The sequence below is a fragment of the Diospyros lotus genome, chromosome 9, assembly GCF_014633365.1.
Source record: "Diospyros lotus cultivar Yz01 chromosome 9, ASM1463336v1, whole genome shotgun sequence".
Taxonomy (NCBI): Eukaryota; Viridiplantae; Streptophyta; class Magnoliopsida; order Ericales; family Ebenaceae; genus Diospyros; species Diospyros lotus.
Genome location: NC_068346.1, coordinates 8,947,771 through 8,974,080, shown reverse-complemented (window position 1 = coordinate 8,974,080; position 26,310 = coordinate 8,947,771). Strand labels below are relative to the sequence as shown.

Sequence of the window (26,310 nt, the reverse complement as noted above, 5' to 3'; positions counted from 1 at the left end):
CGATAATATTGTCTTGTGTGGTATGTATGATTTTATTGGGCCCCTAAAACAAAATTAAAAAAAAAATCAAAAAAAAATAATTAATAATAATAATAAGAATAAGAATAAAAAAATAAAATAATAATAAAAAAAATTTGAATTAAGAGAGACAGAATTGACACTAGTGATAGCTATCTTTTCTTGGGCAATGCAATCACACTGCCCTATAAAGGATAAGGCACACTGCCAAATGTTGAAAAATGAGGCACCAAGCGTTGAAAAAGAGACGCCAAGCATGACCCTGTAATTATGGCATGCCTCAAGCCGAGTGTAAAATAGTGATGGTCATTGCTCTATAAGAGACTCCATATCTGTATAAGGCAAGCCGCCCTTCTTGAGCTCAGTCTTCTCTCCTTTGTGTTATTCTCCGATCAGGTACTCTCATTCCTTTTGTAAAGTTTATAGTTCTTTACTTTCTTCTTAGTATAGTTAAAAAAAAAAAAAAAATGGATCTTTATCTCTCAAAAATTCACAAGTACTATCCATCTCTCCCGCAAAATGATTTGAAAAAAATTTATGTTGCTAGGTGTGAAAGACTTAGGTTGTTGATGCTTAATAACATCCCTGAAGATATTCGTTGGCTGATCGAAGCAAAAGTTCGATTAGCTGGTGAAACTTCACCTAGTTTTAAGCATTTTTCAGGCTTAGGGAAGAGTAGTTTTGCAAAGAAAAGAAGAGCGAAAAGAGTGAATGGTTGTTACAAATGTGCTCGATGGACCTGTAACACACGATGCAAATCTGTGGGGTTTACGTCCATAAATCGAGAAGATAAAATTAGTTTCATAAAGGATGGACTGAGTAAGGAGTCTCTGGATGATATCCGATTGACTCTTGAGACGCATCCATGTGGAATAGTGCAAAGAGAACTTCTTGCTTTATGGACCCAGTTCAGAAGTGACCACCAACGCTATAGTCTTGGAAATCTGACTAAAAACGACCCTGTTTGCCAATCTATAAGAAAATTGGATGGGAAGCTTATCCCCACTTCATAGAAAGTGTTTAAGCCGTTTCTGGACGTAAAACCAGAGGAAGATGTGAGCCACAATCACAACTACTTATACATACGCATGATTTTTGTTTGTATTTATTTCTTGTTGAATTGTTGTATAGCTACTTTTGATCGCCAAACTTCTTTTCAGGACATACAAAAGGAACAAACATGGAAGGCCAGTTAGTTCGTCGAATCAATACCATATGTGTACTTTGTGGCTCTCAACTTGGGAGCGATATTTGTTACGCACTTGCAGCGAGCGAACTTGGTAAAAAATTAGGAGAGAAAAAAATTAATTTGGTATATGGAGGGGGAAGTCGTGGATTGAATGGTTATGTTTCACAAGCTGTACATCTTGGAAATTCATCTGTGGTAGGTATAATGCCAATCCCTTTAGCTGAACCACATATTTCCGGGATTACACGCGGTCAACTTATAGAAACGACTTCTATGTTTGAGTGCATGGCTTGTAAGATTTATCAGTCAGATGCCTTCATTGCTTTACCAAGAGGTTTTGGAACACTTGAAGAAATCTTTTGTATAATCTCCTGGGCCAAGAGTAATCTCCATACCAAACCTATTGGACTTTTAAATGTTAACCATTTTTTCGATGGGTTACTCTCTTTTCTTGATCAGGCTGTGGACCAATAGTTCATTTCTCGTTCAGCAAGAAAGATTCTCATTTCTGCATCCACCATTGATAAGCTGCTAGAGAAATTACATGCTTATGTTCCACAGTACGATCCTCATGAGCCTCGGATAGACTGGTCTAAGGCAATTAGTAATAAGCGCCAAAGGGGTCCGATTAATTTAGATTTATCACTGTGAGAAATGCTCTTTATTAAGATGGCTGAGTAAGGAGTACTTTTTGTACTCTTGAGACGCATCTAGTTATTGTACAACTTGCAGAATTTTTCTTGGTTGTGTTCTTTAAAAAAAAAAAAACAAAACAAAACAAAACAAAACAAAACTGTGGAATGTTGTTAGCAAAGTCTTTGATAAGATGGCTGAGTAAGGAGTACTTTTTGTACTCTTGAGACGCATTTTGCTTATCTTATGACTTGCATGAAATTTTTATTTTGGTGTGAAAATATAAATATATATATATGGTGTGCTCATTTGTTGTTTAAGTTTTAGCAGTTCACAGCAAATCTATGGACTTGTGGAGTTACAGGTATTCCTAACAACCCTAATTTATTACTGCAATTCAAGTTGGGGGTGTAAGGTCTAGTCATGAATCATCTGGTTTATATTTAACTGTGAGTTTGTAATTACTAGTTTGTAGTCTTGTGGGAATTGATTATCTTTATCTGCTCTTATAAAAAAAAAAATTATTATGTGTTTTAAATAATGTTATTCCTAAAGCTTTAAAGTTATGCACTGATAGCCGGTTAAGTTTGCAATACGAAACATGAATGCATTGATTTCTCATTTGAAAACGTTTATGCATGAGAATAAGTAATTTACATTCATCAGGGATTCAAAATTTAGAAATTGGTTATCGGTCATAAAGTCAAAGGTAACAGTAATTAGCTGATTAGTACATTGTATGATCCCTCAACAGAAGTGGAGACTATTACCCAAGCAAGTGTTTGAGCCTAATAACCGTTAATTCTGAGTGAAATAACACTTACTCTAAATATGCTCTCTTGTTTATCTTATCTTTTCAATGGCTTCAAAATATCAATTCGCTTTGAATGTCTAGTATGATAGCGGATGAATTTGACTGGTTTCAAACTATGAATTAGATGACTGAGAAGCATGATAGGGGGATCAATTTCTTTCATTTTGAGCCTATTTTTTTCTTTAAATCAACCTCTTGTTAGCCCATTTGAGCCATTTGTAGTACAACTTCTTTCGTTACCCTTGTTTAACCCATAACCATATGAATTTTATCCAACCTGGTGTGATTTTGGGAATTAGTCTGTTTATCTATTTTCATATTTAAAAAAAGAAAAAAAAAAGAAGAAAAAAAAGAGAAAAAAAAAAGAAGAAAAAAAAAAGTGAAAAAAGGGGGCAAATTCTCTTAGTTATTCAGCATAACTGTTTCAAAATAAATGCTAAAAAAAAAAAAAATCCCGACACACCCTTTGCACACTCTACCTTTTCTTTGACAACCCGTATTAACCTTATAGCCCCATTACAACCCAGTCTGGTCCTTTTTTATGCTATAAATCATGTGATCTCAGAATTCGAGTTTGGAGTAGGGAATCATGTTTAAATTCAAAAGTTACTCGTCTAGAGCATTATTCCAATCATGAAGCTATGTCAATTTCCCTGTTCTTTCATGAAAATACGTTCCTTGTATTTGGGATGGCACCGAGTTTTGAACTTGTTCTGCATTTACTCTTATAACGGTGCACCCCCTTGTGTGTACACTTGAGGAATCCTTTTTATTGGAGAGAAAATCCATAGTAAGATTTGAAGTCAAAACTTCGAGGGAGTAAGTCTGTGTGTTGGTTATCCTAATTTTCATTCCTGAGATTGTATGACCTTTAACCAAAAATCTGATTTAGAATGCTAAATTATTTATTTAATTTTATGCATTTCGGTTTCGAATTTGAAATTTTTACATTCATACAGTTATTGTGAATAAAGTTTGGCAGGTGTATAATCTGATTGCTAAGGGACTAGCAATGTTTAAGTTGGGGGTATGATTAGTGGTTAATTTTATAAAAATTTTGTTATAATTATACCCTTCTTTTGATCTTAAAAATAGTTTAAATTATATATTAATATATATTTTATGGTTATATGCAAGTTTAAATTGAAAAATGAATGAAATGAAATTTTAAAGTAAAATTTAATAATAATAATAATAATAATAATATATAAAATTATATATAATACATATACATCATTATATGCATGCATGTAATATATATATATATATAATATAATATATATATATGTGCCATGTGTAATACATATATATAATATATAATTTATTAATAACATTAAATTATTTTTATTTTTTTTTTTAGGCATGAAGAATTCAAGCCCATGAAGACTTAAAGTCCATGAAGAATTCAAGTCCATGAAGAAATCAAACCCATGGAAAAATCAAGCCCATGAAGAAATCAAGCCCATAAAAAATTAAAATCCATGAAGAATTCAAGCCCATAAAGAATTAAGGCCCAATTTGAGCAACCCATGGAAGATATTATTTGGAGAAGGCCCAAGGATTATTTTTAATCCTAATGAAGATTAAAAACCAATTTATAGAAATCTATTTTTATTTTTTATGTGAGAGCTTTATTAGATGTGTTTTTTAGCTAAAATCCATTTAACTATTAGGTGGATATTATAGCTAAAATCCATTTAACTCTATGAATGCTTTATTAGGTATGTATTTTAGCTAAAATCCATTTAATATTAGGTGTGTATTATAGCTAAAATCCATTTAACTTTAAGTGTGTGAGTGCCCATTAGATATAATTATGTCTAGTTGAATAATTGAAATTGTGTGGTTTGTATTGCATCTTGTGGCCTATAAATAGATCACTTGATTGCATTTGTAAGTGTGATTATTATTCTTGAATCAAAGTTTAGTTGTTTCCTTATAATTCTCTCTTTGAGAATTGTTCTTGTTCTTTCCCATTTTCTTTAGTATTCTCTCTTGTGATCCTACTTCCTTCCTTTCTTCTTTTAAATTCTTATGTCATTTATTATTACTTTATTATTCACCGCCTAAATGGCCGGTTAATTTGTGCCTTTAAATTTCTGCAATTTTAATTCTTGTCATTTAATTATTCACCGCCTAAATGGACGGTTAGTTTATGCCTTTAAATTTCTGCAATTTTAATTCTGTTATTTAAATATCCACCGCCTAAATGGCCGGTTAGTTTATGCCTTTAAAATTTCTTGTCATTTAAATTCTGTTATTTAAATTACGTCGTTTAAATTCATGTCAATTAACTTTTAAATGGAAATGAGTAGCTAAATCTAATCTTGGGTTAAGGCAAGGACAGTGTCCAACGCCAATGATTCCCAAAAAAAGCTGCGCTTTAAATAAGTAACATTAATTTAAATTTCAGTATAAGTGTATCTTAATTATTGAGAAATCACTAGGTTTGGATTGGAGCGTAAGCCTAACTTAGAGCTTTCATGCCATGTATGAGAGTTACTAGAACTGGAAACGCTATCATACCCAAACCCGGATGATTAATTTAGTTGTTTTGTGTATTAATTGCAATTAAATTTATGGTGGTTGCTTAAATTAGAATCCCGCATATCATGTATGGGGATTGCTTAACCTAGAACTATCATCATCTCTAATTGCATTTAATAACAAACCCTCATATCTGAAATTAAATTAATGTTGCTAATCTTTTATGCTAAAATTTGGGAATCAATGGGTTGGCACTGAAATTGTCTTAACTCAAGTACTATCCAATTTTATATTCTCACTTAAAGTATTTATTTCAATTACTATCTTAATTTATTTCCTAGTATCTGTTGTTTAAAAAACCATAAAAAATCTTGTTGCCAATTTATCCAAATGCGTGTGTGCTTGTGTGACATTCTTTTTATTTTGCCATAAATAAATCTCTCAGTGGACGATCTGGACTCATTCAGAAAATATAAATTTAAATTTGGACTACAACTGCACTCGTATACTGACGAGTATAAACCTCTCACCTAAACAAAGAAAAAAATATAAAATTTTTATTGTGTTTTGTTTTGTATTTTAATTAAAGGATGGGAGTGCAGCCAAGGACCCTTCACCTAGCCATGCCTCCCCCGAGTAACCCTTGCTCGAGGGTGCAATGGACGGCCACCCCCTAGTGAACCCCTCGAGGGCCCGAGATGGCTGCTCGAGCAGCCACATGGTGCAACCTTCTTTTTCTGATTCTTTCGCTTATTTTTCATTGATCTATTCTTGAACTGTACAATATAAATGATAAACATGATTAATAAAATAATTAATGTCATATTATTTTAATAATGTGTTTTACTAAAATTGTTTAAATCAATCAATTTCACTCTCATCACACGATTGACAGCTACAGAGATGGATAAAAGGTCTGAGTTGGCAACCAGTGGTTCTCAACCAAACGATCTTGCTCGCCGGAGATAACTCTGGGCAGCTTGATAATTTATTTATTCATGACAAAGGCATTAGGTCAGAAGAAACGAACAAAGCAAATTAAGGGGACAAATTTTTAACCCACCATTAACTAAGTGAAAATTTAACTTTTTGTTAGCGTTATATCTAAAAGTCAACTATAAGATAATGTTTAAGGATGATTTTATATGTTAATTATTATTTTTAATTAATGAATTATAACTTTGAAACGATATTATTTATTTTATCATGCATTGACTATATCTTATTTATGCATATAAAGTTTATATATAGAAATAAATAACAAAGTTTGTGTATAGATTATCATGTTTTGACAACACAAATTCATGTGTAGGGTTTGATAATATCCTATATGATGATGCTACTCTAGAAATCATTGCCAAGGTAGCATGAATATTAGAAAAAGGTTTATAATTTCACAAAAAGAAGTTAATTGAATTTATACTAATTTGTGGTCATGATATATGAAAAGGTTTGAGAGTGAATTAAAAAAAATTAATAAATATTACTAAAGTGATTAGTGATTTTTCTACTATTGGTTTAATTAATGTAAACCTAAAAGGTCACACACAAAAAGGTTAAAATTTTAATTTAAAACAAAAGGAGAACTTATTACAATTATAATAATTATTAAATATAATTAATTCTTTTTATAATTACCAAAATTATAATTATTATAAATGAATGATTATTGTCAGCGCTCTAATTCTGATTTTGTTCTCTCTTACGTTTGTACAGACAGAGATAGATACAAGAGAGTCAGAATTTCATATGGATATATTTAGAAGTGGGATTAAATTCTTGAAGCCACATTCAGTGAGAAATAAATAAGTTATGACTTCTTTTTACATTTAATTATTTAAGTTTTATATGCACCATATAATTAAATTAAGAATTAATTTTTTTAAATTTGTTATTTAAAGCAGCGAGGGCCCAAGCGGTTTTCTTCATCACAACTTTGCCCTCTCTACCAAAACATATAGTTTTTGTTGTTTGCTGCGAAGGAAGCCGCGGCCTCCATGGCCTGCAAGTTGGTGCGCCAAGTACCCATCAAATCGGACGGCGATGTGTTCCACGAGATCCTCAGAGAAGGGCCGCATCATACATCTCTAATATGTCCTCGGCTACTGGGGCAAAGTCGGCTCCATCACCTTCTGGAGTTATACTCATGGTATATATGCACGCTGGCTAACGAACTCTTAACTATTTTACACTTCTGGAGTTATATATACTTATGGTGGTTGAGAGCTTGTAACTTAATTTACTACACGGTCAGGTCATTCAATTCATGGGATGCAACCCCTTTTTTTTTGTGAGAGCTCTTTCCGTTTAATTGCACAAGATGGTAAGTATATTGGGTCGTTCATGGATCCAATATGCATCCCATACTCGCTTTTATAAGAAAGGAAAATTTAATCTGAACATTATATTAGGCCGTATGTTGTTTCTTTTTAGAATTTGTTTGATAGTATCATAAACCCTATATGATTTATATGACCACCACACCACTAAGACACATAAGATAATGAATGCAATACTACCAAATATCAATCTCTGCAACTCTTAAGAGTTTAATATATAGCCCACCGTGTTAACTGAATTTCAGTGAGTCGATACAATACAGGCGGGAAAGAGAAGGTTGCAAAGGCGGTGATAGAAGCAGTAGATGAGACAAACAAGTCGGTAACATACAAGGTGATTGAAGGAGATCTGATGCAGCTGTACAAGAACTCAGCGAGATCCGAGCAATGATCTCCGTTCTCCGACATCTTGGCCACCGTTGCTGGCCACCATATTATCAACGTATACCTCGATATTCTAGCCTATTTGATTAGCGAACACTTTATTTATCAACCGTTGTGGACCGTACTGATCCGTTGGGCCAGCCCATCACTTGGCACCTAGCCCGATCCCGTACCCGCTTTTATAAGAAAGGAAAATTTATTCTGAACATTAGTCACGTGGACCTTCCAATACGTACGAGAAGCTCAATGATAGCATCGAAGATCCAAACTCACTCATGGACTTCTGCATTAGCGTCACCAAAAATACTGAGGCTCACCATCTCAAGTGATGTACGATGTTGCCTTATAATATGTATATATATACATAAAGGTTTGAGAGTCCCTCTGTGGCATGAAATAAAAGTAGCGTGTGTAGTGGAATATCAGATATATATATATATATGTATTTTATCTACTAGCACAAATAACAGTAAATTAAGCTACCCGTTTGTCTTTCCAAGTATTTGATTACCCAACCAAATTTGGGGTGAAATACCCTTTAACCTACCCCCAAATCCCACTCCAAATTTTGGGCGGTGAATTGTATTACCTTAAATTTGGGATAATGTGCTTATCCATATTTTTCTCATTCCAGTATAAGTTTAATAAATTTTAATTTCTTTTGCATTCTTTTTTATATACTTTTACATCTTTTTATTTCTTTATTATTAGTATTAATAATATTTAAATAATATTAATCAATTGTAATCAATTAATGAATAATAATTACTAAATACACTAAATTAAAAATTACAAAATAAAAGTTACAGACACGATAATTAAAAATCAGCCGAATGAACACTACGACATCATAAATTTTAAAAATTAAAGTTTTGAAGATTTAAATATTACATAAAAAATAATAATTTAATAATTCAATAGACCACTTTCGAAACAATTTTCAAAATTAAAATTTCTTACATGTTCAACATTACGTTCGTGTAGTGAAGGTTTTATGTTATATGTAATAATTTTTTTTTTTTAATTTTGTCATGTTCAATGTAAGGTTTTGTTAATTGAGATTGTAAATGTAATGCTTTTATAAAAAATATTATTAATAATTGAAATTTTTTAGTTAATTACGTAATTTTTAGGTAGCAATTTTAAGTTGATATATAATAAGTAAATAATTTTAGAAATAAAATAAATGTTTATAATAACAAAAATAAAGAAAAAAAATACTATTCCTTTACCCCAAATTTAGGGTAAAGGGTTGGAGAGAATTTTATGCTTACCCAAATTTGGGGGCAAAGGGTTACTAGTAGGCTCATGAATTTAAGAGGGGGCAACCGGAGAGGTGAAGCAAAAGCCAACAAAGTTTTCTATTTAAAGGGTTGAGGGACTAAGTGTTTGCCTCACGCACTTACTTTCACTTCCGTCTTCACTACCAGTACATTTAGCTAGGGTTTCAGATTGCTGCAAAGCAAGCCGCCATGGCCAGCAAGATGGCACGCCAAGTAGCTATCAAGTCAGGCGGCGACGTGTTCCATGAGATCTTCAGAGATAGGCCTCACCATATCTCCAATATGGCCCCGGCTCACATCCAGGGTTGTGCTTTGCATGAAGGTGAATGGGGCAAAGTTGGCTCCATCATCTTCTGGAACTATACTCACGGTACATGTGTTAACATCTCTGTGTAATCTATGGTTTTCTGTTTACAAATTGCGTTCTAAGAGCATAGCTCAGTGCATGTCCTCTTAGCAATACGCATCGGATTTTACTCCTCCTTAAAAACAAACAGGTTATCTTCCAAGCCCAGTTTGTAGTTTTCTTTTGGTTTGTTCATGTTTTTAGATGCTATACGTTGTGCTTCCTATATACTCTTAGGAGATTTAAGCTTGAGCTAAGCCTCAGTGCAAGTCCCTCTCTTGGTAGGTCTTTGTGTGTATTCCAACCGAAAAAGGAAAAAGAAAAGGGTGTCCTAGGAGGGTATATATTTTCCGTTCAGAAACTACGTACACCGTCGATCATTTATTAAATGAATTTCTTTTATTATTATTATAATAAAATTTTGGAAATAAATTTATTAAAATTGAATCGCGTTAAATTTTCTATATCATCTCTTTTAATTTCTTTATGAGGTGTTGATACAATTCTATCAATATTTGTGTGATATATATATATATACACACACATACAGACCGGAAAGAGAAGATTGTTAAGAACGTGATAGGGAAAGGGAAGGTGTTGAAACAAATACATGCATATATATATAGGTATATAAGTCAGTGAGCTGCCAACATTGAAGTTCAAATATACTGATGCCTCTCGATTTATTCTTTTTAAATGAAAACTAAACCTAAGACAAGTTGCGTGTAGTGATTGCCTGGACACATGAACAGATTGTTGCCTTTATTCTCGTTTTATAGAAATGATCATGAGTCAAAGCACTCTTTGGTTAGAAACTTACTATTGTTGTAATTAGTTGGAGGTTTTATTTTACTTTTAGTTGTTGCAATTCATTTTTTTTCTTCCCCTGCTGCTGTTCCTTTACTGCTCAGAATTGAAACCTAAATGCCTTTATAGTTTTACAGTTCATGGAATTGACCTTAATTTGATCATCACCATGTTCACTTGAACTTTGAACTGTCCTCGGTTCGTCAGCTTTAGTGAGTTTAGCTGTTCCAAAGTTTTTAAATGCATTTGGCTGATGAGTTAAAAGGAATTGAGCTTAGGAAACAAATTTTCAAACCAAAAATCCCTTCTAAAACATTTGTTATTTTTACCATGGTGGAGGATATGAGAAGGTGTACCTTGTCGTACTAGATAAAATATATTTTGTGTAAGCTTCCATACTTCCTTTTCCTCGTCTTTAAACTTCTAGTGTGTCCCCCCCCCCCCCCCCACGTCTCTCATTTTATGTTTTTTCATCATGTTTAGCTTCGTCCTAACATGACACATGTTTCAACTAGGTTGTTCTAGATGTTGTCCTTGTTAAGGTACTTGTTTTGAAATTGGTGACTTTTCCCTCAGTTTAGGCAAGACAAGTTCCTGGTCTGTTACTGTTTACCACACCACATGCCTTTTCACTAGAAATCATCAAGAGAGATATACTTGGAATCATCTAGGACAATAGTATGCTAACAAATTTGAGTGTCTATTCTTATACTGACAAATGAATTATTATTCTTAATCTTCATATTTATATCTAAAATTTATTTTATAGGCAATCCTAAAGCATAATGCCATGTTTTACTTATTTGTCTGCATAATTATTTGGCATCTTAAGTTGTTTTAGATTTGCATGAGAAAAAGTTTGCAAGAATCTGTATTACAAAAAAAAATCTCTGGGCCTTTTGCTTTAAGTATCCTAAATTTAAGAGTAGTGAATGGTACACATTAGGAGTTTCACTTAGGGTTTGTTATTCTGTATTTAGAACTTTCAGCTACTTTGCCAGCTTAAAAAATGGATGTTTATTATTTCAAGTTAATCATCTGTCTTTTTCCTTGGTAGTTGATAAGTATCATTATTATCTACAGGTAAAGGAATTCCCTGCTCATACTACTAGTGTTAATTATCTTTTCTTTGACATAGGAGGTGAATGTGTTGGAAGCTATTCAGACAATGGATTTGTTATAAGAAACAACATTTACACTGATGAGAGGATAAAATTTGAATATAATCATCCAATAAAGGCAATTGCTTTAGATCCAGATTATGCAAAAAAAATCTTCCTGAGGATTTGAAGAATTGGATTGGCTATCGTGACCAGGTTTTTTCTAGATGCCTAGTTTGTCTCTCATCTAGAAGGATTCAATTAAAAATTCTTTCTAAATTTTTTAGTTCCTGACTTGATAAATTTATTTGGTCTCTACGTTCTACACTCTGGTGAAGGCCCAGTTCATGCAATGAAGTGGCAAACAAATCTCATTGTATATTTTTGAATAGTATATACAATTGTCAAAGTGTTATTTTTAGTTGAAGATATTTTTTGGTGTAATTTGTTGGTAATTAACACTTATATACATACATACTACTTTTGGTGTATAAATGCTAATGGATAATGATTACTTTGGTGTTATTTGAATGGCATGTTTAATTTTGAGTTTTATTCCAATTTGATATGGATAATGATATATAGGTTTGGTGGTTTATATCAAAATAGGATTTTTTGTCACTAGGAATCATACCGTCATTAATTGTTCACATTATTAACGAGAGGAAATATTGTCGTTATTGATTTGTGTTTTGATAACTAAAAAGTTATTTTTAATGACAGGAATCATACGGTCGCTAATTGTTTAAATTATTAACGACGGGAAATATTATCGTTATTAGGTTATAATTTGGTAGTTAATAATTGTTTTTAACGACGGGAATTATATGGTCACTAATACAATTAACGACGGATTTATCATTCCCGTCGTTAAAGACTTTTATCCTCGAAGGCAATAACGACGACCGACGACAGGAAAATTCCCGTCGTTAATACTTTTTAACGACCGAAAATCAACTTTCAACGACCGATTTTCCCGTCGTTAAAACTCGTTTTCCTTGTAGTGTCATTTATTAAATGAATTTCTTTTATTATTATTATTATTATTATTATTATTATAAAATTTTGGAAATAAATTTATTGAAATTGAATCGCGTTAAATTTTCTATATCGTCTCTTTTAATTTCTTTTGGAGGTGTTGATACAATTCTATCAATATTGGTGTGATATATATACACACACATACAGACGGGAAAGGGAAGGTTGTTAAGAACGTGATAGAGGCAGTAGACGAGGCAAACAAGTCGGTGACATTCAAGGTGATTGAAGGAGATCTGATGCAGCTGTACAAGAGCTTCTCCGCCACAGTTCACGTGGACACAAGTGGCGTCGACAACCTCGTCACATGGACCTTCCAATACGAGAAGCTCAATGATGGTGTCGAAGATCCAAACACACTCATGGACTTCTGCATTAACGTCACCAAAGATATTGAGGCTCACCATCTCAAGTAATTAAATGATAATTAAGACCATGATGATGCCTAATATATAAATAAATAAATAAAGGTTTGGGAGTACTGTTTGTGGAATAAAAGCACGCATGAGTTTGTGGTAGAGTGAGTCTGCCCCCAATTAATGAACTTTTCTGTTTTGAATGTATAATTATAATTTCACTTGTGTAATCGTAATCTACTTGTTTGTATGATGTTGAGTTGAGCCTTATGCACAATCTCCTATAATTTTATAATAAAAACAATTTCAAGCCTTTACGTCGTCTAACAATTACAATCTCCTGTAAATGTACTTGTTCATGTAATACGTTCCTTGTTCATGTACTTGTTCAGGAAAGGAACAAAATTATGGTAATAAATAAAAATAGACCAAAGGCTGTGGAAATGGTTTCAAAAGCACATCTCTATATAAGGGAAATACTTAAAATACATTTGTTGTACGTATGAGTGGCTCATTCATTCAAAAATTAAGATTTAACTATGTGGAATTAATTTAATTAAGTAGTTTGTTAATTAAAACTTAATTAAATCTAAAGATATTTATTTAATACTGTAAAAGAAAAATAACTGAGTAATTAACCACTAAGGTAACGTTTGTTAAAATTTATCTAGATAAGAAATTACGTAACTTATTTTTTTAAAATTACTAGATAAATTTAATAAGTAAAATAAAAAATACTTTTATTTATAATACTTTTTATATTTCACTTTTTCAACTCATTTCCAAATTAAAAAATACCCCTAAATATATCTCATCAAAAACAAAGTGAAAGACAAAGCACATAACCTAAAAGGCATACTACTTGCAAGTCAATAAGAAAACACCAAAATAATACATAAATCACATCACATGTCATAAAGTTATAATCTTATTAATAAGCATGCATTTAGTGATGATGTGTGGAAGGGTAGAAAAACCTCCGCACTCCCATCCGTATAAAATTATTACAGTTGTACAAGAATAATATGCAAGCGATAATGGAGAAATCAAAACAAGAAGATAAAGAGCTTAGTGCAAGTGAGGTATGTGATCAAGTCCTTAACACTCGGCCAGGTTATGTTAATGGACTAGGCTATGGTCCCAAGCCAAGTGCATCTATATTCACAAACCAAACAGTTATTAGAAGACCACGAGAGGAGAATAACAATTTAAATAGTGCATTAGAAGTTGAAATTGCCATAAGTGAAAAAACATGTGCACAATTGGCAAAAAATGATTTATTATTCAAAGAAAACTACTTGGAGACAAGTATGATGACTTCGTTGAGGATGAAGGATAAGATTCTTAAAGTTTATATGTTATGTTTGCCCAATTAGAAACTTAAAGTCATTTATTTCAATTTTTTTTTTTTTTTTTTTTTGCATAAGGTTGATAAAGATGCAAGTACTTCATAAGAGTTGAATGGAATTCGTGCATTAAGTGAGTATACTTTTGGCAAATAATGTTATGCATCGATGTTGATATTGTTATCTGTGTTAATGACTTGAACATTGAGACGTTGAAATGGCCATTGATGTGTTTCAATAACTTGAACATTTGTAAATATTAATGTATTTATATTTTTCTTTTCTTTTTTTTTTTGTGCCTTTTTGTTTAAATTTCAATGGAATTCATGTTTATATTAATATAGGTTAAATATAATGATGAAAACACATAATCGTTGCAAAATAGATAGGGATATTGCCAAATTTGTACTAAAATAAATTACCTACTATTCAAAAAAAACATAACTAAAAGGTATTTCATGCCACACAAAAAGGAAACGTAGTAAAAAGATTTATTAGTAACATTTGCTACATTTTTTACTGAAACTTACCTAAACATATATATTCATTTCATGATAATTTTGAAAACGTAACTAAAAGTTTTAGCCAATTTTAGCTGTAATTTTCTCTAGTTATGGACAACAAAAAAAAAACGTAACTAAATATTAATGTAATGCGACTGAGTTTTTGCTACATTTTTTGTGACATTTCAAAAATATAGCTAAAAGTTCGTGACAATTTTGAAAACGTAGCTAAAATTTTTGCTGTGGTCCAAAACATTATAGCTAAAAGTTATAACTACGTTTCCAAAATCGCAGCGAAAAGATTATGTAAGGCAAAACGTCACTAATGATTTTTTGCGATGAGGCTTTTCTTACATTTTTTGTGACGTTTTAGAAACATAGCTAAAATCTTTTAATAACGTTTCTTAAACTTTTGGCTACGAAAATTTTCTTAGCAAAAACTAATATTTCCTGTAGTGTATTATGTTATGCATACTTAAGATTTTTTTACCAAATAAGTATTGTTATTGTTTTATTTTTTCATACGCACATACTATGGAGTTCTTTTTTTTTTTTTTTTATTCATATACATAAACTCTCATTGCTAAGCATCATTCCAACTTTTATCTAAAACTTATTCTTATAGTCTTATCTTTCCTTACTAATTAACACATTTACCTTGACATTTTTATCTCAACAGATCTCCTATTTTATACATGTTAACACTTATTTGTCCAACAATTTAAAAAAGTCTCGCCCTCATCGATATCAATCAAATGATAGCCAAACCTATATTTTTATCTTTTGTATTTTTATGTTTTTGTGTGTGATCATTTAAACTTTTCATTGTTTTAATTACACTTCTAAACCATGTATTTTTAAGTCAATTACATACCTTGCTAAGAGCATGCAATACACGCATGCTAAAATGCCCAAATTATTCCTTATGCACGTGCAAACCCTCATTATCAACCACCATCTCTACCATAGCTTTTTCCTTCAATGGCTGGTGATGATTGGGATGCACAAGATGGAGAAGAAAATAGGTTAAGACAGAGAGGTTTGCAAGGGGTAAGGGATTGGCAGAGATGGTGGCTGGGAACAAGGGTAGGTAGGTAGTGTGGCAGGGTCAGAAGTAGCCAGTGATAAGGCAATGGAAGTGGCTGGCGGTAAGTACAGAGGATGGAGGAAAACGTATAGGTCGATGGTTATAGCAGAAGATGGAGATTGTTGTCAGATATTATAGAGGGCAATCGATGGTAAAAAGACGTCAACGATGGCAGAAGGTGTATAAAGCTCGTCATCGGTGGTGGGAAAGGCCAAAGTGGCAAAGAAGTTGTCGGTTGGGAAAAACGAACTAATCAAATGAACGGTCAGTTGCTACAATTGAAGACAAAAATGGACAATTAGAGGCACCACTGACTAAAAATTAAGACTATGATTGAAGAGGACTTAAGCAAAAGGTCTCATCAACAGAAGAAAACCGATGGTCGGCTGCGATGATCAGAGAAGGCACAAGAACAGTCGCAATGATTGGAAATAACTTATGCAATCAACAATGATTGCGAGGGGCTAACAATGACCGCAAGTGCAAGGGCTGATAGTGACAACAATTGCGAGGGGCTGACGATTGTCGGTGATCTTCAAGGGTTACAGAGGAATGATCAGTGATAATTTGTGCATTTCAATGCGCATGTGTTGCACGCTCCTAGCAAGGTATGCAATTGACTCGAAAATGCATATTTCAATAGTATAATTAAAATAACGAAAAGTTCAAGCAGTCATACGAAAATAACGTAAAACCTTACAGACAAAAATATGAATTTGACTATCAAACAACTACTATTGTAATACCCTAAGTCACATTAAATAAATTAAATTAATTTAGTCTATATGATATTAAGTTTATGTAATTGATTTGGTTTAATTATGGCTTAAGTATGTATGTGAGATATAAATAAATGTATAAATATGTAAATAAAAAATAGTAAGATTAAATTTAAGATTAAAAGAAATCATTTTATGTAAATGTAAGTATATACGTAAATATGTATATCGTGTATATATATATGTAAAAAAAAAAATCAAGAAAAATCCGAAAAATCTGGAAGTTGCAGGCAGCGTGCATGGCCGCCTGCAACCGGGAATAAATAAGGCTGGGGGGGTTTTTAATGGTGATTGATCGGAGGTATGGTCTTCTCGGCCACGTGGGCTTCGATTTGACATGAGCAGCGTGCTTTTTCGGCTATAAATAGCCCAGTTCGCACAAGCCAACCCAATCCGAAAATTGCAAAGCTTAGATCGGTCGATTGGGAGAGGGTTTGAGAGATTTGAGAGAAAGGTTCTGATTTTCAAGTCGTGGGCTTCGTTTCTGGAGAGTTTGGAGGCCAACGAAGCAGCGAAGAGGGAGATCCGAGCGTCGCCGAAAAATCGCGACTTCGCCGGAGCTGAGAGTTCAAGCTTTAAATCGAGGTATTTCGAGTTATTTTTCTCCAATTTTGATGCTGTATTTGGGTTCTGGAGGTCGAAAATAGGGGGGGAGAGCTTCGTATTGAAGCTCGGAAGCTCGGAGGGGCCGCCGGCGCGTGGCAGCACGGGCGCGTGGCTGCACGCGCCCGCGAGTAGGGAGATGGCGCGTGCAGCCCACACGCCCGTCAGAAAAATAGAAAAAAAAAAAGAAAAAAAAAGAAAAGGAAAGAAATAAAGAAAAAATAGAAATAGAAGAAAGAAAATGTTGTAAAAAGTTTTATTAAATCAGAAATTTTATGTATGCCATATTTTGTGAAAAATATTTCTAGAAATGCTAAATTTATTAATTATTAAATGGAATTTTCTATTATGGAAATAGAGAAAAATAAGATTTTTAATTCCGAAAATTCCAAGAAAATTTCAGGATATTAGAAGTATTATGTAAGAAATATTAGTGAAGAGAAAGTTAATAAATTGAAAGATTAGGTAATTATTATGTAATAATTACATATTTAGCTATTATGAAATAAGGGAAAATAGGAATGAAAGTTAGAAAATTACAAGAAAAATTCCATAATACTAAGAATATTATTTAAGGAATATTGGTAATTAAAAAGAAAGTAAATTTTTATGAAGCCTAGATAATTATTATGTAATTTTGGAAGAAATAAAGCTTAGGAATAAAAGAAAAAGGAAGAAATTATGAAAAATTAGCAATTGGTATTCTAAAAATAAATCTATGTTGTAGGGGTCCTCGTGAGCAAGGAAATTAAGGGATAGCCGCTTGGCACGTAGATCGAGACAAATTAGCAGTAAGTATGCTACTTGAATTTAATACAGTTATAAATGTAAATGCTTTTATCATATTGGCATGCTATGATATAAAACCATCATGTAGACTGCATCAATGGCATGACTATGAAGTGCATACATGCACAATGATACTGTTGATCACATGCATATGAGGCCGTAGGGAGTACGAACTGACACCGCTGGCCTATCAAGGGTGCACCCATACACCCCGGTTTCGAAGAGGTGGCCGCTAAAATGATAGACAGCATGAGGGGTGTAGTTGACACTTACGATGAAAGACATTGCATACACTCATAGCATTGCATTTGGTATTCTTACTTAGATGATTCATCATCTAACATGGGTTCGCCCCTGGAACATTCAACGTTCCAGCCGGGACTTGCAGAGATGATTCAGAGAGTGGTGATGTGTAGTGGCACGAGGTATCAAGATACGAATAAATGTACCATGTTATAATATGATTAGTTTAAGATTTATGTATATTGTTCCATCATCAAACGCTTTATGTATTAACTTGTATTAAATGCCATGTACGATTATTAAATTATGCATGAGCAGGTTCGATTCAGCTTCCGCTTTACATTTATTTCTAGTCTAGATATCTCATCCAACACTAGATACGGTCTTAGGGAATTTTAAAATAATGTTCAAAAAAAAAAAATTTTAACCAAATTCCTAAGGCATAACACGCCCTTATGAAGTGGGCTGTTACAACTATCATATTATTTTAATAATATTTTTAAATTTTTTTAAAAAAATCATTTCTCGTTTCTTTACAATATCAATGACTTAGACTCTAAAAGATATCATTAACTTTTACATCTTTTTATTTCTTTATTATTAGTATTAATAATAGTTAAATAATATTAATCAATTGTAATCAATTAATGAATAATTAATAACTATCAAATGCACTAAATTAAAAATTACTAAATAAAAATTATAGACACGATAATTAGAAATGAACCGAATGAACACTACGAAATCATAAATCTTAAAAATTAAAGTTTTAAAGATTTAAATATTACATAAATAAAGACAATAATTTAATAATCACGTAGATAATTTCCGGATCAATTCTAAAATTAAATTTTCTTGCATGTTCAACTTTACATTCGTGTAGTAAAGGTTTTTATGTTATATGTAATAGTTTTTTTTTTTAATTTTATCATGTTCAGTGTAATATTTTGTTAATTGAGATAGTAAATGTAATGCTTTTATAAAAAATATTATTAATAATTAAAAAAATTAGTTAATTACATAATTTTTAGGTAGTAATTTAAGTTGATATATAATAAGTAAGTAAATAATTTTAGGAATAAAATAAATATTTATAATAACAAAAATAAAAAAATACTATTCCTTTAGCCCAAATTTAGGGTAAAGGGTTTGAGAGAATTTTATGCTTACCCTTAATCTGGGGTAAGTTTTACCCCAAATTTGGGACAAAGGGCTACCAGCATACTCATGCATTTAAGAGGGGGCAACCGGAGAAGTGAAGCAAAAGCCAACATAGTTTTCTATTTAAAGGGTTGAGGGCCTAAGTGTTTGCATCACAACCTTACCTTCACTACCAGTACATTTAGCTAGGGTTTCAGATTGCTGCAAAGCAAGTCAAGATGGCCAGCAAGTTGGTGCGCCAAGTATCTATCAAGTCGAGCGGCGACGTGTTCCATGAGATCTTCAGAGATAGGCCTCACCATATCTCCAATATGTCCCCAGCTCACATCCAGGGCTGTGCTTTGCATGAAGGCGAATGGGGCAAAGTTGGCTCCATCGTCTTCTGGAATTATACTCACGGTACACGTCTTAACACCTGTGTGTAATCTATGATTTTCTATTTACAAATTGCATTCTAAGAGCATAGCTCAGTGCATGTCCTCTTAATAGTACGCCTCGGATTTTACTCCTCCTTAGAAACAAACAGGTTATCTCCCAAACCCAGTTTGTAGTTTTCTTTTGGTTTGTGCATGTTATTAGATGCTACGTTGTGCTTCATACTCTTTAGGAGATTTAAGCCTGAGCTAAGCCTCAGTGTAAGTACCTCTGGTGGTAGGTCTTCGTGTGTATTCCAACCGAAAAAGGAAAAAGAAAAATAGTGTCCTAGGAGGAGGGTATATATATTTCCGTTCAAAAACTACACCGTCGATAATTTATTAAATAAATTTCTTTCATTATTATTATAAAATTTTGGAAACAAATTTATTAAAATTGAATCGCGTTAAATTTTCTATATCGTCTCTCTTAATTTCTGCTTGAGGTGTTGATACAATTCTATCAATATTTGTGTGATATATATATATAAGTACAGATGGGAAAGAGAAGGTTGCTAAGGAGGTGATAGAGGCAGTAGACGAGGCAAACAAGTCGGTGACATACAAGGTGATTGAAGGAGATCTGATGCAGCTGTACAAGAGCTTCTCCATCACAGTTCACGTGGACACAAGTGGCGTCGACAACCTCGTCACATGGACCTTCCAATATGAGAAGCTCAATGATGGTGTCGAAGATCCAAACACATTCATGGACTTCTGCATTACCGTCACCAAAGCGATTGAGGCTCACCATCTCAAGTAATTAAATGATAATTAAGACCATGACGATGCCTAATATATAAATAAATAAATAAAGGTTTGGGAGTAGTGTTCGTGGAATAAAATTAAGCACGCATGAGTGTGTGGTAAAGTGCGTCTGCCCCCAATTAATGAACTTTTCTGTTTTGCATGTATAATTATTTCACTTGTGTAATCATAATCTACGTACTTGTTTGTGTGATGTTGAGTTGAGCCTTATGCACAATCTCTTATAATAATTTTATAATATTAAAAACAATTTCAAGCCTTTACGTCGTCTAACGATTACGTTTACTTATGAATTTTTATTCTATGTACAATCTCCTGTAAATGTACTTGTTCGTGTAATACGTTCAAAAATTAACTATTAGGGTTAACTATCAACCTCATATGGAGATGTGGTTTCCAAAAGCACATCTCCATATGAGGGAAATACATACATACGTATAAGTGGCTCATTCATTCAAAAATTAAGATTTAACTATCTCGAATTAATTTAATTAAGTAGTTTGTTAAATAAAAATAAATTAAATTAAAAATTAATCAAATCTAAAAATATTTAATTCTGTTAAAAAAAGATAACTGAGTAATTAACTATTAGGGAGCGTTTGATAGGGGTGAAAAATGAGGGTGAAATTCATTTTTCACCTAAATTTTAGGAAATTTTATCAAATAATTTTTTTTTTTTCATAAAATTCGAATTCCATTTTAGTTCAAAAAGTAAAAATTTTCCTTGAAATCAAAAAACTGAAATTCCTAAATGGTGGGGTGAAAATTAAAATTCCATCCCACTTTCCACCCTCCAATCAAACGCACTCTTAAGGTAGCATTTGTTAAAATGTATTAAGATAAAGTTAGAATACTTTTCAAACCAATATAAAATGGTCAAGATAAAGTTAAAAAGCATTTTTAAATATTTATTAAATTATTTGTTAAATTTTTTAAAATGCATTGGGAACATATGTGTTATTTTTTCTAATTTACAAAGTCCAAGATAAATTTATCTGAAAAAATGAGTGATAAATTTATTTAAATAATTTTAAATAAAAAATTATACAACTTTTTTTTCAAGAATTATTAAATAAATATAATAAAAAATATTTTTATTTATAATACTTTTTATATTCTATTTTTTTATAATACATTTTTTATTAACAAATACCCCTAAATATATGTCATCTGAAAGTAGAGCGAAAGACAAAGCACATAAATCACATCACATGTCATAACGTTTAGTGATGATGTGGAAGGGTATGAAAAACCTCCTCACTCCCATCCGTATAGAGCCCACATCACATGTCACAACTTTATAATTCTATAACTTTAATTATCTCTTATATTTTTTTATAAAATTATTATTATATCCTATTATATTATGCATGCTTAAATTTTTTTTATCAAAATTTCTTTAATCAAACCATTGTTATAAATCTCTTCCATTTCATCCACAAGTATAATAAGTATTCTTTTCTTTTCTTTTTTTTATTCACATACATAAATTCTCATTGCAATTTGCTAAGCATCATTTCCAACTTTTATGTAAAACTTATTCTTATAGTCTTATGTTTCCTTATTAGTTAACACTTTTACCTTGACATTTCTATCTCAACAGTTCACTTATTTTATACATGTTAACACTTATTTATCCAACATTCTAAAAAAATCTCGTCCTCCTCCATATAATCAATCAAATGACAGCCGTACCAATACTTTTACCTTTTATATTTTTTTTTTGTAATTGTTCAAACTTTTTATTATTTTAATTACTCTCCTAAATTATATATTTTTTAGTCAATTACACACCTCACTAAAAACATACAATACACACGTGCTAAAATGTCCAAATTATTTCTTATGCATGTGCAAACCCTCGTTTTCAACCACCACCTCTGCAACAGCTTTTTTCTTTAATGGTCAATGATGATTGGGACGAACAAGATGGAGAAGAAAATGGGTTAGGATGAGAAAGGTTTGCAAGGTGTGAGGGATTGACGAAGACGGTGGCTGGTAACAAGGTTGGGTAGGTAGTGTGGTAGAATAAGAAGTAGTCAGTGACAAAGCAATGGACTAGACTAGCAGCAAGTATAGAGGGATGGAAGAAAAGGTATAGGCTAATGGTTATAGCAGAAGATGAAGATGGTTGTCAACTATTATAGAGGGCAATCGACGGTAAAAAGACGTCAACAGTGGTAGAAGATGTAAAGCTTATCGTCGGCAGTGGGAAAGGCCAAAGAGGCAAAGGAGCTGTTGATTGAGAAAAACGAACCGATTAAACAAGCGATCGTTTGCTACAACTAAAGACAAAGATGGACGGTCAGAAACACCACTGACTAGAAAGACTATGATTGGAGAAGACTTAAGCAAAAGGTCTCATCAATAGAAAAAGACCAACGGTCGATCGTGATGATCAGAAAAGGCTTGAGAACAACTGCAATGATTGGAAACAGAAATTGATACAATCAACCGTGATTGTGAGGGGCTAACAACAACTGCAACTGCATGGGCTAATGGCGATGGTGACTACAATGGGCTACCAGTGGTCGGTAATTTTCAAGGGATGCAGATGAATAAGGGATGATTTGTGCATTTTAGCACACGTGTTGCACACTCCTACCGAAATATGCAATTGTCTCGAAAATGTATAATTCAATAGCATAATTAAGATAATAAAAATTTCAAATAATCATATGAAAATAACATGAAAGTTTAAGAACAAAAATATGAATTTGACTATCAAATAACTATTATCATATCATTTTAATAATATTTTTATAAAATTTAAAAAAAATAAAGAAAAGCATTTCTCGTTTCTTTACAATATCAATGACTTAGAGTCTACAAGATATTGCCCAAATTGAGCAGTTTGACTTCATCTCCCCACCCCTACCCTAACAAAGAAACATAATAATAATAAAAGTCGAGCAGTTTGACTTCAACTCCCTACCCCTACCCTAACAAAGAAACATAATAATAAAGTAGCTTAACAATTTTTGAATCGATCGTTAACTAAATGAAAAACTACAATATACATGTGATTATTAAAAAATGGGCAGCTAGAACCCAATAATGTTGGGTATTTGAAGGGTTGGGGACCCAAAGTGTTTTCGTCGCAACTTGCCTTCACTTCCATCTTATCTACCAATATATTTAGCTAGGGTTTGTTGGTGGCTGAAACAAAAAAAAGTTGGCCATGGCCAGTAAGAAGATTTGTTGAGTAGCCATTAAGCCGGACGGTGATGTATTCCATGAGATCTTTGGAGATAGGCTTCATCACATGCCCAATATGTACCCAGCTCACATCCAAGGCTGCGCTTTGCATATGTGTGCGCGCACCATTTAATTTCTTCATTGATCATTCTCAAATCTTTACTTCTTTCTTCTTTTTCATCTAGTTATGCATCAATTACCCAAATATTGAGTAACTGACACAAAGTGTCAATTTTTATAAAAAAAATAAATAAATAAATAAAATTATCTTTTATTTCAGTTATGAAATATTTTAAATGTCGCTTGTATATAAGAATAAAGAGTTATTAGAAATATTTATTCTAAATTGTAAAAAATAAAATGAAAATAGTTAACCTTTTTAAAAAATATATAGTAAATTTTTATTTTGAGATTAAAAATTTGAAAAAATTGAAAGACATCATTCACAAAGCATTATAGACTCAATTTTAGTAATAGAATGAATAAATCTAAAATTTCAAATAAAAAATAAAAAAAGTAAAATAAAAGAACCTTTTATTTTCTAGGCAAAAAACACATAGACTAGTGTTTGGCAGTGAATCAAACAATCCAGCAATATCAATAAATTGCATGGCCTAGCTTCCATGACCTAGCTTCTAGCAATAACAATCTCATTGAAATAGGCCCACCTTCCATGGCCTAGCTTTGACATTTAAAGCCAAATAAATTGCAACCACCGAATCAGAAGGATATGCCCAGCTAGATTTAGAGAAAACATCCAAAGCAAATTTAATACCCATCAACTCAGCAAAATTTGAATCACAATCCTCCAATGGACAAGAGAAAACAGCTAAAATAACACCATCAGAATTGCGAAGAACCGTGCCCCACCAGGCTAACCTCTAGCCAACCCCTTTGGTTAGATAATCTTATCCATTTGTCTCCCTACAAACATTAACAAAAGATACCGAACCAATCAACCTTCTAGCATCATCAATCTTATTCAAATAGGCCCACCTTCCATGGCCTAGCTTTGACATTTAAAACCCAAAAAACTGCAACCACCGAATCAGAAGGATATGCCTACAGGCCTAGCTAGATTTGGAGAAAGCATCCAAAGCAAATTTCAAACCCACCAGCTCAGCAAAATTTGAATCACAACCCTCCAAGGGACTAGAGAAAATAGCTAAAATAACACAATCAGAATTGCGAAGGACCGTGCCGCACCAAGCTCACCTCTAGCCAACCCATCAACATTAAATTTAAGACCAAACCCAGCGTGGGCAGACCAATCTTTGCGAAAATTTCCCAGAATAGCAATAACACAAATAAGGGTTTATCCACAAAAGCAAATCAGAAATGAAGCATTTCCCAGCTCCTTCATCTTAACAACAAAAACCAGCTCATAAATTGACCATGGTTTACCTTCAACAACAACGTCATTTCTTGCCTTCCACAATGACAAAACATGTGTCACGACAAAGCAAGAAGTTTTAGCATTAGGATGTAGTTTTCTATTAATATCTTTTCACTTTTTCTTTGACTAAAACCAGTCGATATAAGGGTTTTAGATCAATCTCCTGCAGCTTGAAGCATTTAATATTTGTGTGATATATGTCAATGGAAAAGAGAAGGTTGTTAAAGACGTGTTAGAAGCAATAGATGAGGCAAAGTCCATGACATTCAAGGTGATTGAAGGAGATCTGATGCAGCTGTACAAGAGCTTCACGTTCACAGTTAGCGTGGACTCAAGAGGCACAAACAACTTGGTCGCATGGACATTTGATTAGGAGAAGCTGAATGAAAGTGTCGAGGATAAGCTCAGTCATGGACCTTTGCATTAACATCACCAAAGATATTGAGGCAAACCATCTCAAGTAAAACATATATATATATATATATATAACACAAAGCCTAATATAAAGGTTTGAGAGTATTGTTTGTGGAATAAAAGTTCAAGTTACTGCACAAGAATCCTCATGTTCACTTGCTTCCTCGATGCATAATAACATACGCATTCACTTGTGTGATCTTACTTTGGGCCAGTTCCTCCAAAAATGACAGTATAGCTTCCTTGACGCATACGCATAATAACATATGTATCTGCTTGTGTAATTTTAATCCAAAAATGATAGTACATGTGTCTGTCTAATGTTGAGTCCTACATACAATTCCCTATAATTCTATGGATATTTTTAACAATAAAATCACAAAGTTCTATTCCATTAGATGGATTTGATCACATAAATTTTAGGGCAAATTGCCAAATCGATCCTCCTACTTTTAAGAGGGCCAATTAAACCATCATACTTTATAGCTAGGGGCTCTATTAGCCCTTCACACAGACAGCATTTAAATGGCATCCACCGCTGTTTATAGTTCATCAAGCGCTAAATCTAAGTTCCAAATCAAACCCTAACCTCCAAATTGCACTCAAATCAAAATCAAATCATACCATTATGGGTCTGCTATCTAGAAAAATGGATGAGAAGCCGTGATAGTTTGTCCAACGAGAACCACATAGCACAGAATTGAATTCAAACCAAGAGAAGTAGAATATTAATGAAGTAGTGGTGTGTAGTGAAGATGTAAATTTGTTAGTCCAAGAAATGGAGACCATCTGAGGGCAGAAGAACAAGTAAGACTA

The 26,310-nt window shown here is 32.6% G+C and overlaps 2 protein-coding genes and 1 pseudogene across 2 annotated transcripts; all 3 read left to right on the top strand.

Moving 5' to 3' along the window:
* LOC127809233 (kirola-like) overlaps positions 1-8,193 on the top strand; it is a 44,679-nt pseudogene extending 36,486 nt beyond the window's left edge.
* Positions 8,194-9,268: 1,075 nt separating this feature from the next.
* LOC127810681 (kirola-like) lies at positions 9,269-20,759 on the top strand. The gene is made up of 3 exons (XM_052350274.1): positions 9,269-9,517; positions 12,589-12,907; positions 20,527-20,759. Exons 1-2 carry the CDS (start codon positions 9,337-9,339, stop codon positions 12,852-12,854), a joined length of 447 nt encoding a protein of 148 aa, XP_052206234.1. The 5' UTR covers positions 9,269-9,336; the 3' UTR covers positions 12,855-12,907; positions 20,527-20,759.
* Positions 19,405-20,679, top strand: LOC127810680 (kirola-like). Its single transcript, XM_052350273.1, has 2 exons — positions 19,405-19,704; positions 20,216-20,679. The coding sequence occupies exons 1-2, from the start codon at positions 19,524-19,526 to the stop codon at positions 20,479-20,481; spliced, it is 447 nt and encodes a 148-aa protein (XP_052206233.1). The 5' UTR covers positions 19,405-19,523; the 3' UTR covers positions 20,482-20,679.
* Positions 20,760-26,310: the final 5,551 nt, after the last annotated feature.

Excerpts from the sequence above, each read along its gene's own strand:
- LOC127810681 (XM_052350274.1), top strand. The coding sequence starts at position 9,337 with ATGGCCAGCAAGATGGCACGCCAAGTAGCTATCAAGTCAGGCGGCGAC. Across the intron at positions 9,518-12,588 it reads CTTCTGGAACTATACTCACG|ACGGGAAAGGGAAGGTTGTT; the intron begins GTACATGTGTTA and ends ACACACATACAG.
- LOC127810680 (XM_052350273.1), top strand. The coding sequence starts at position 19,524 with ATGGCCAGCAAGTTGGTGCGCCAAGTATCTATCAAGTCGAGCGGCGAC. Across the intron at positions 19,705-20,215 it reads CTTCTGGAATTATACTCACG|ATGGGAAAGAGAAGGTTGCT; the intron begins GTACACGTCTTA and ends ATATAAGTACAG.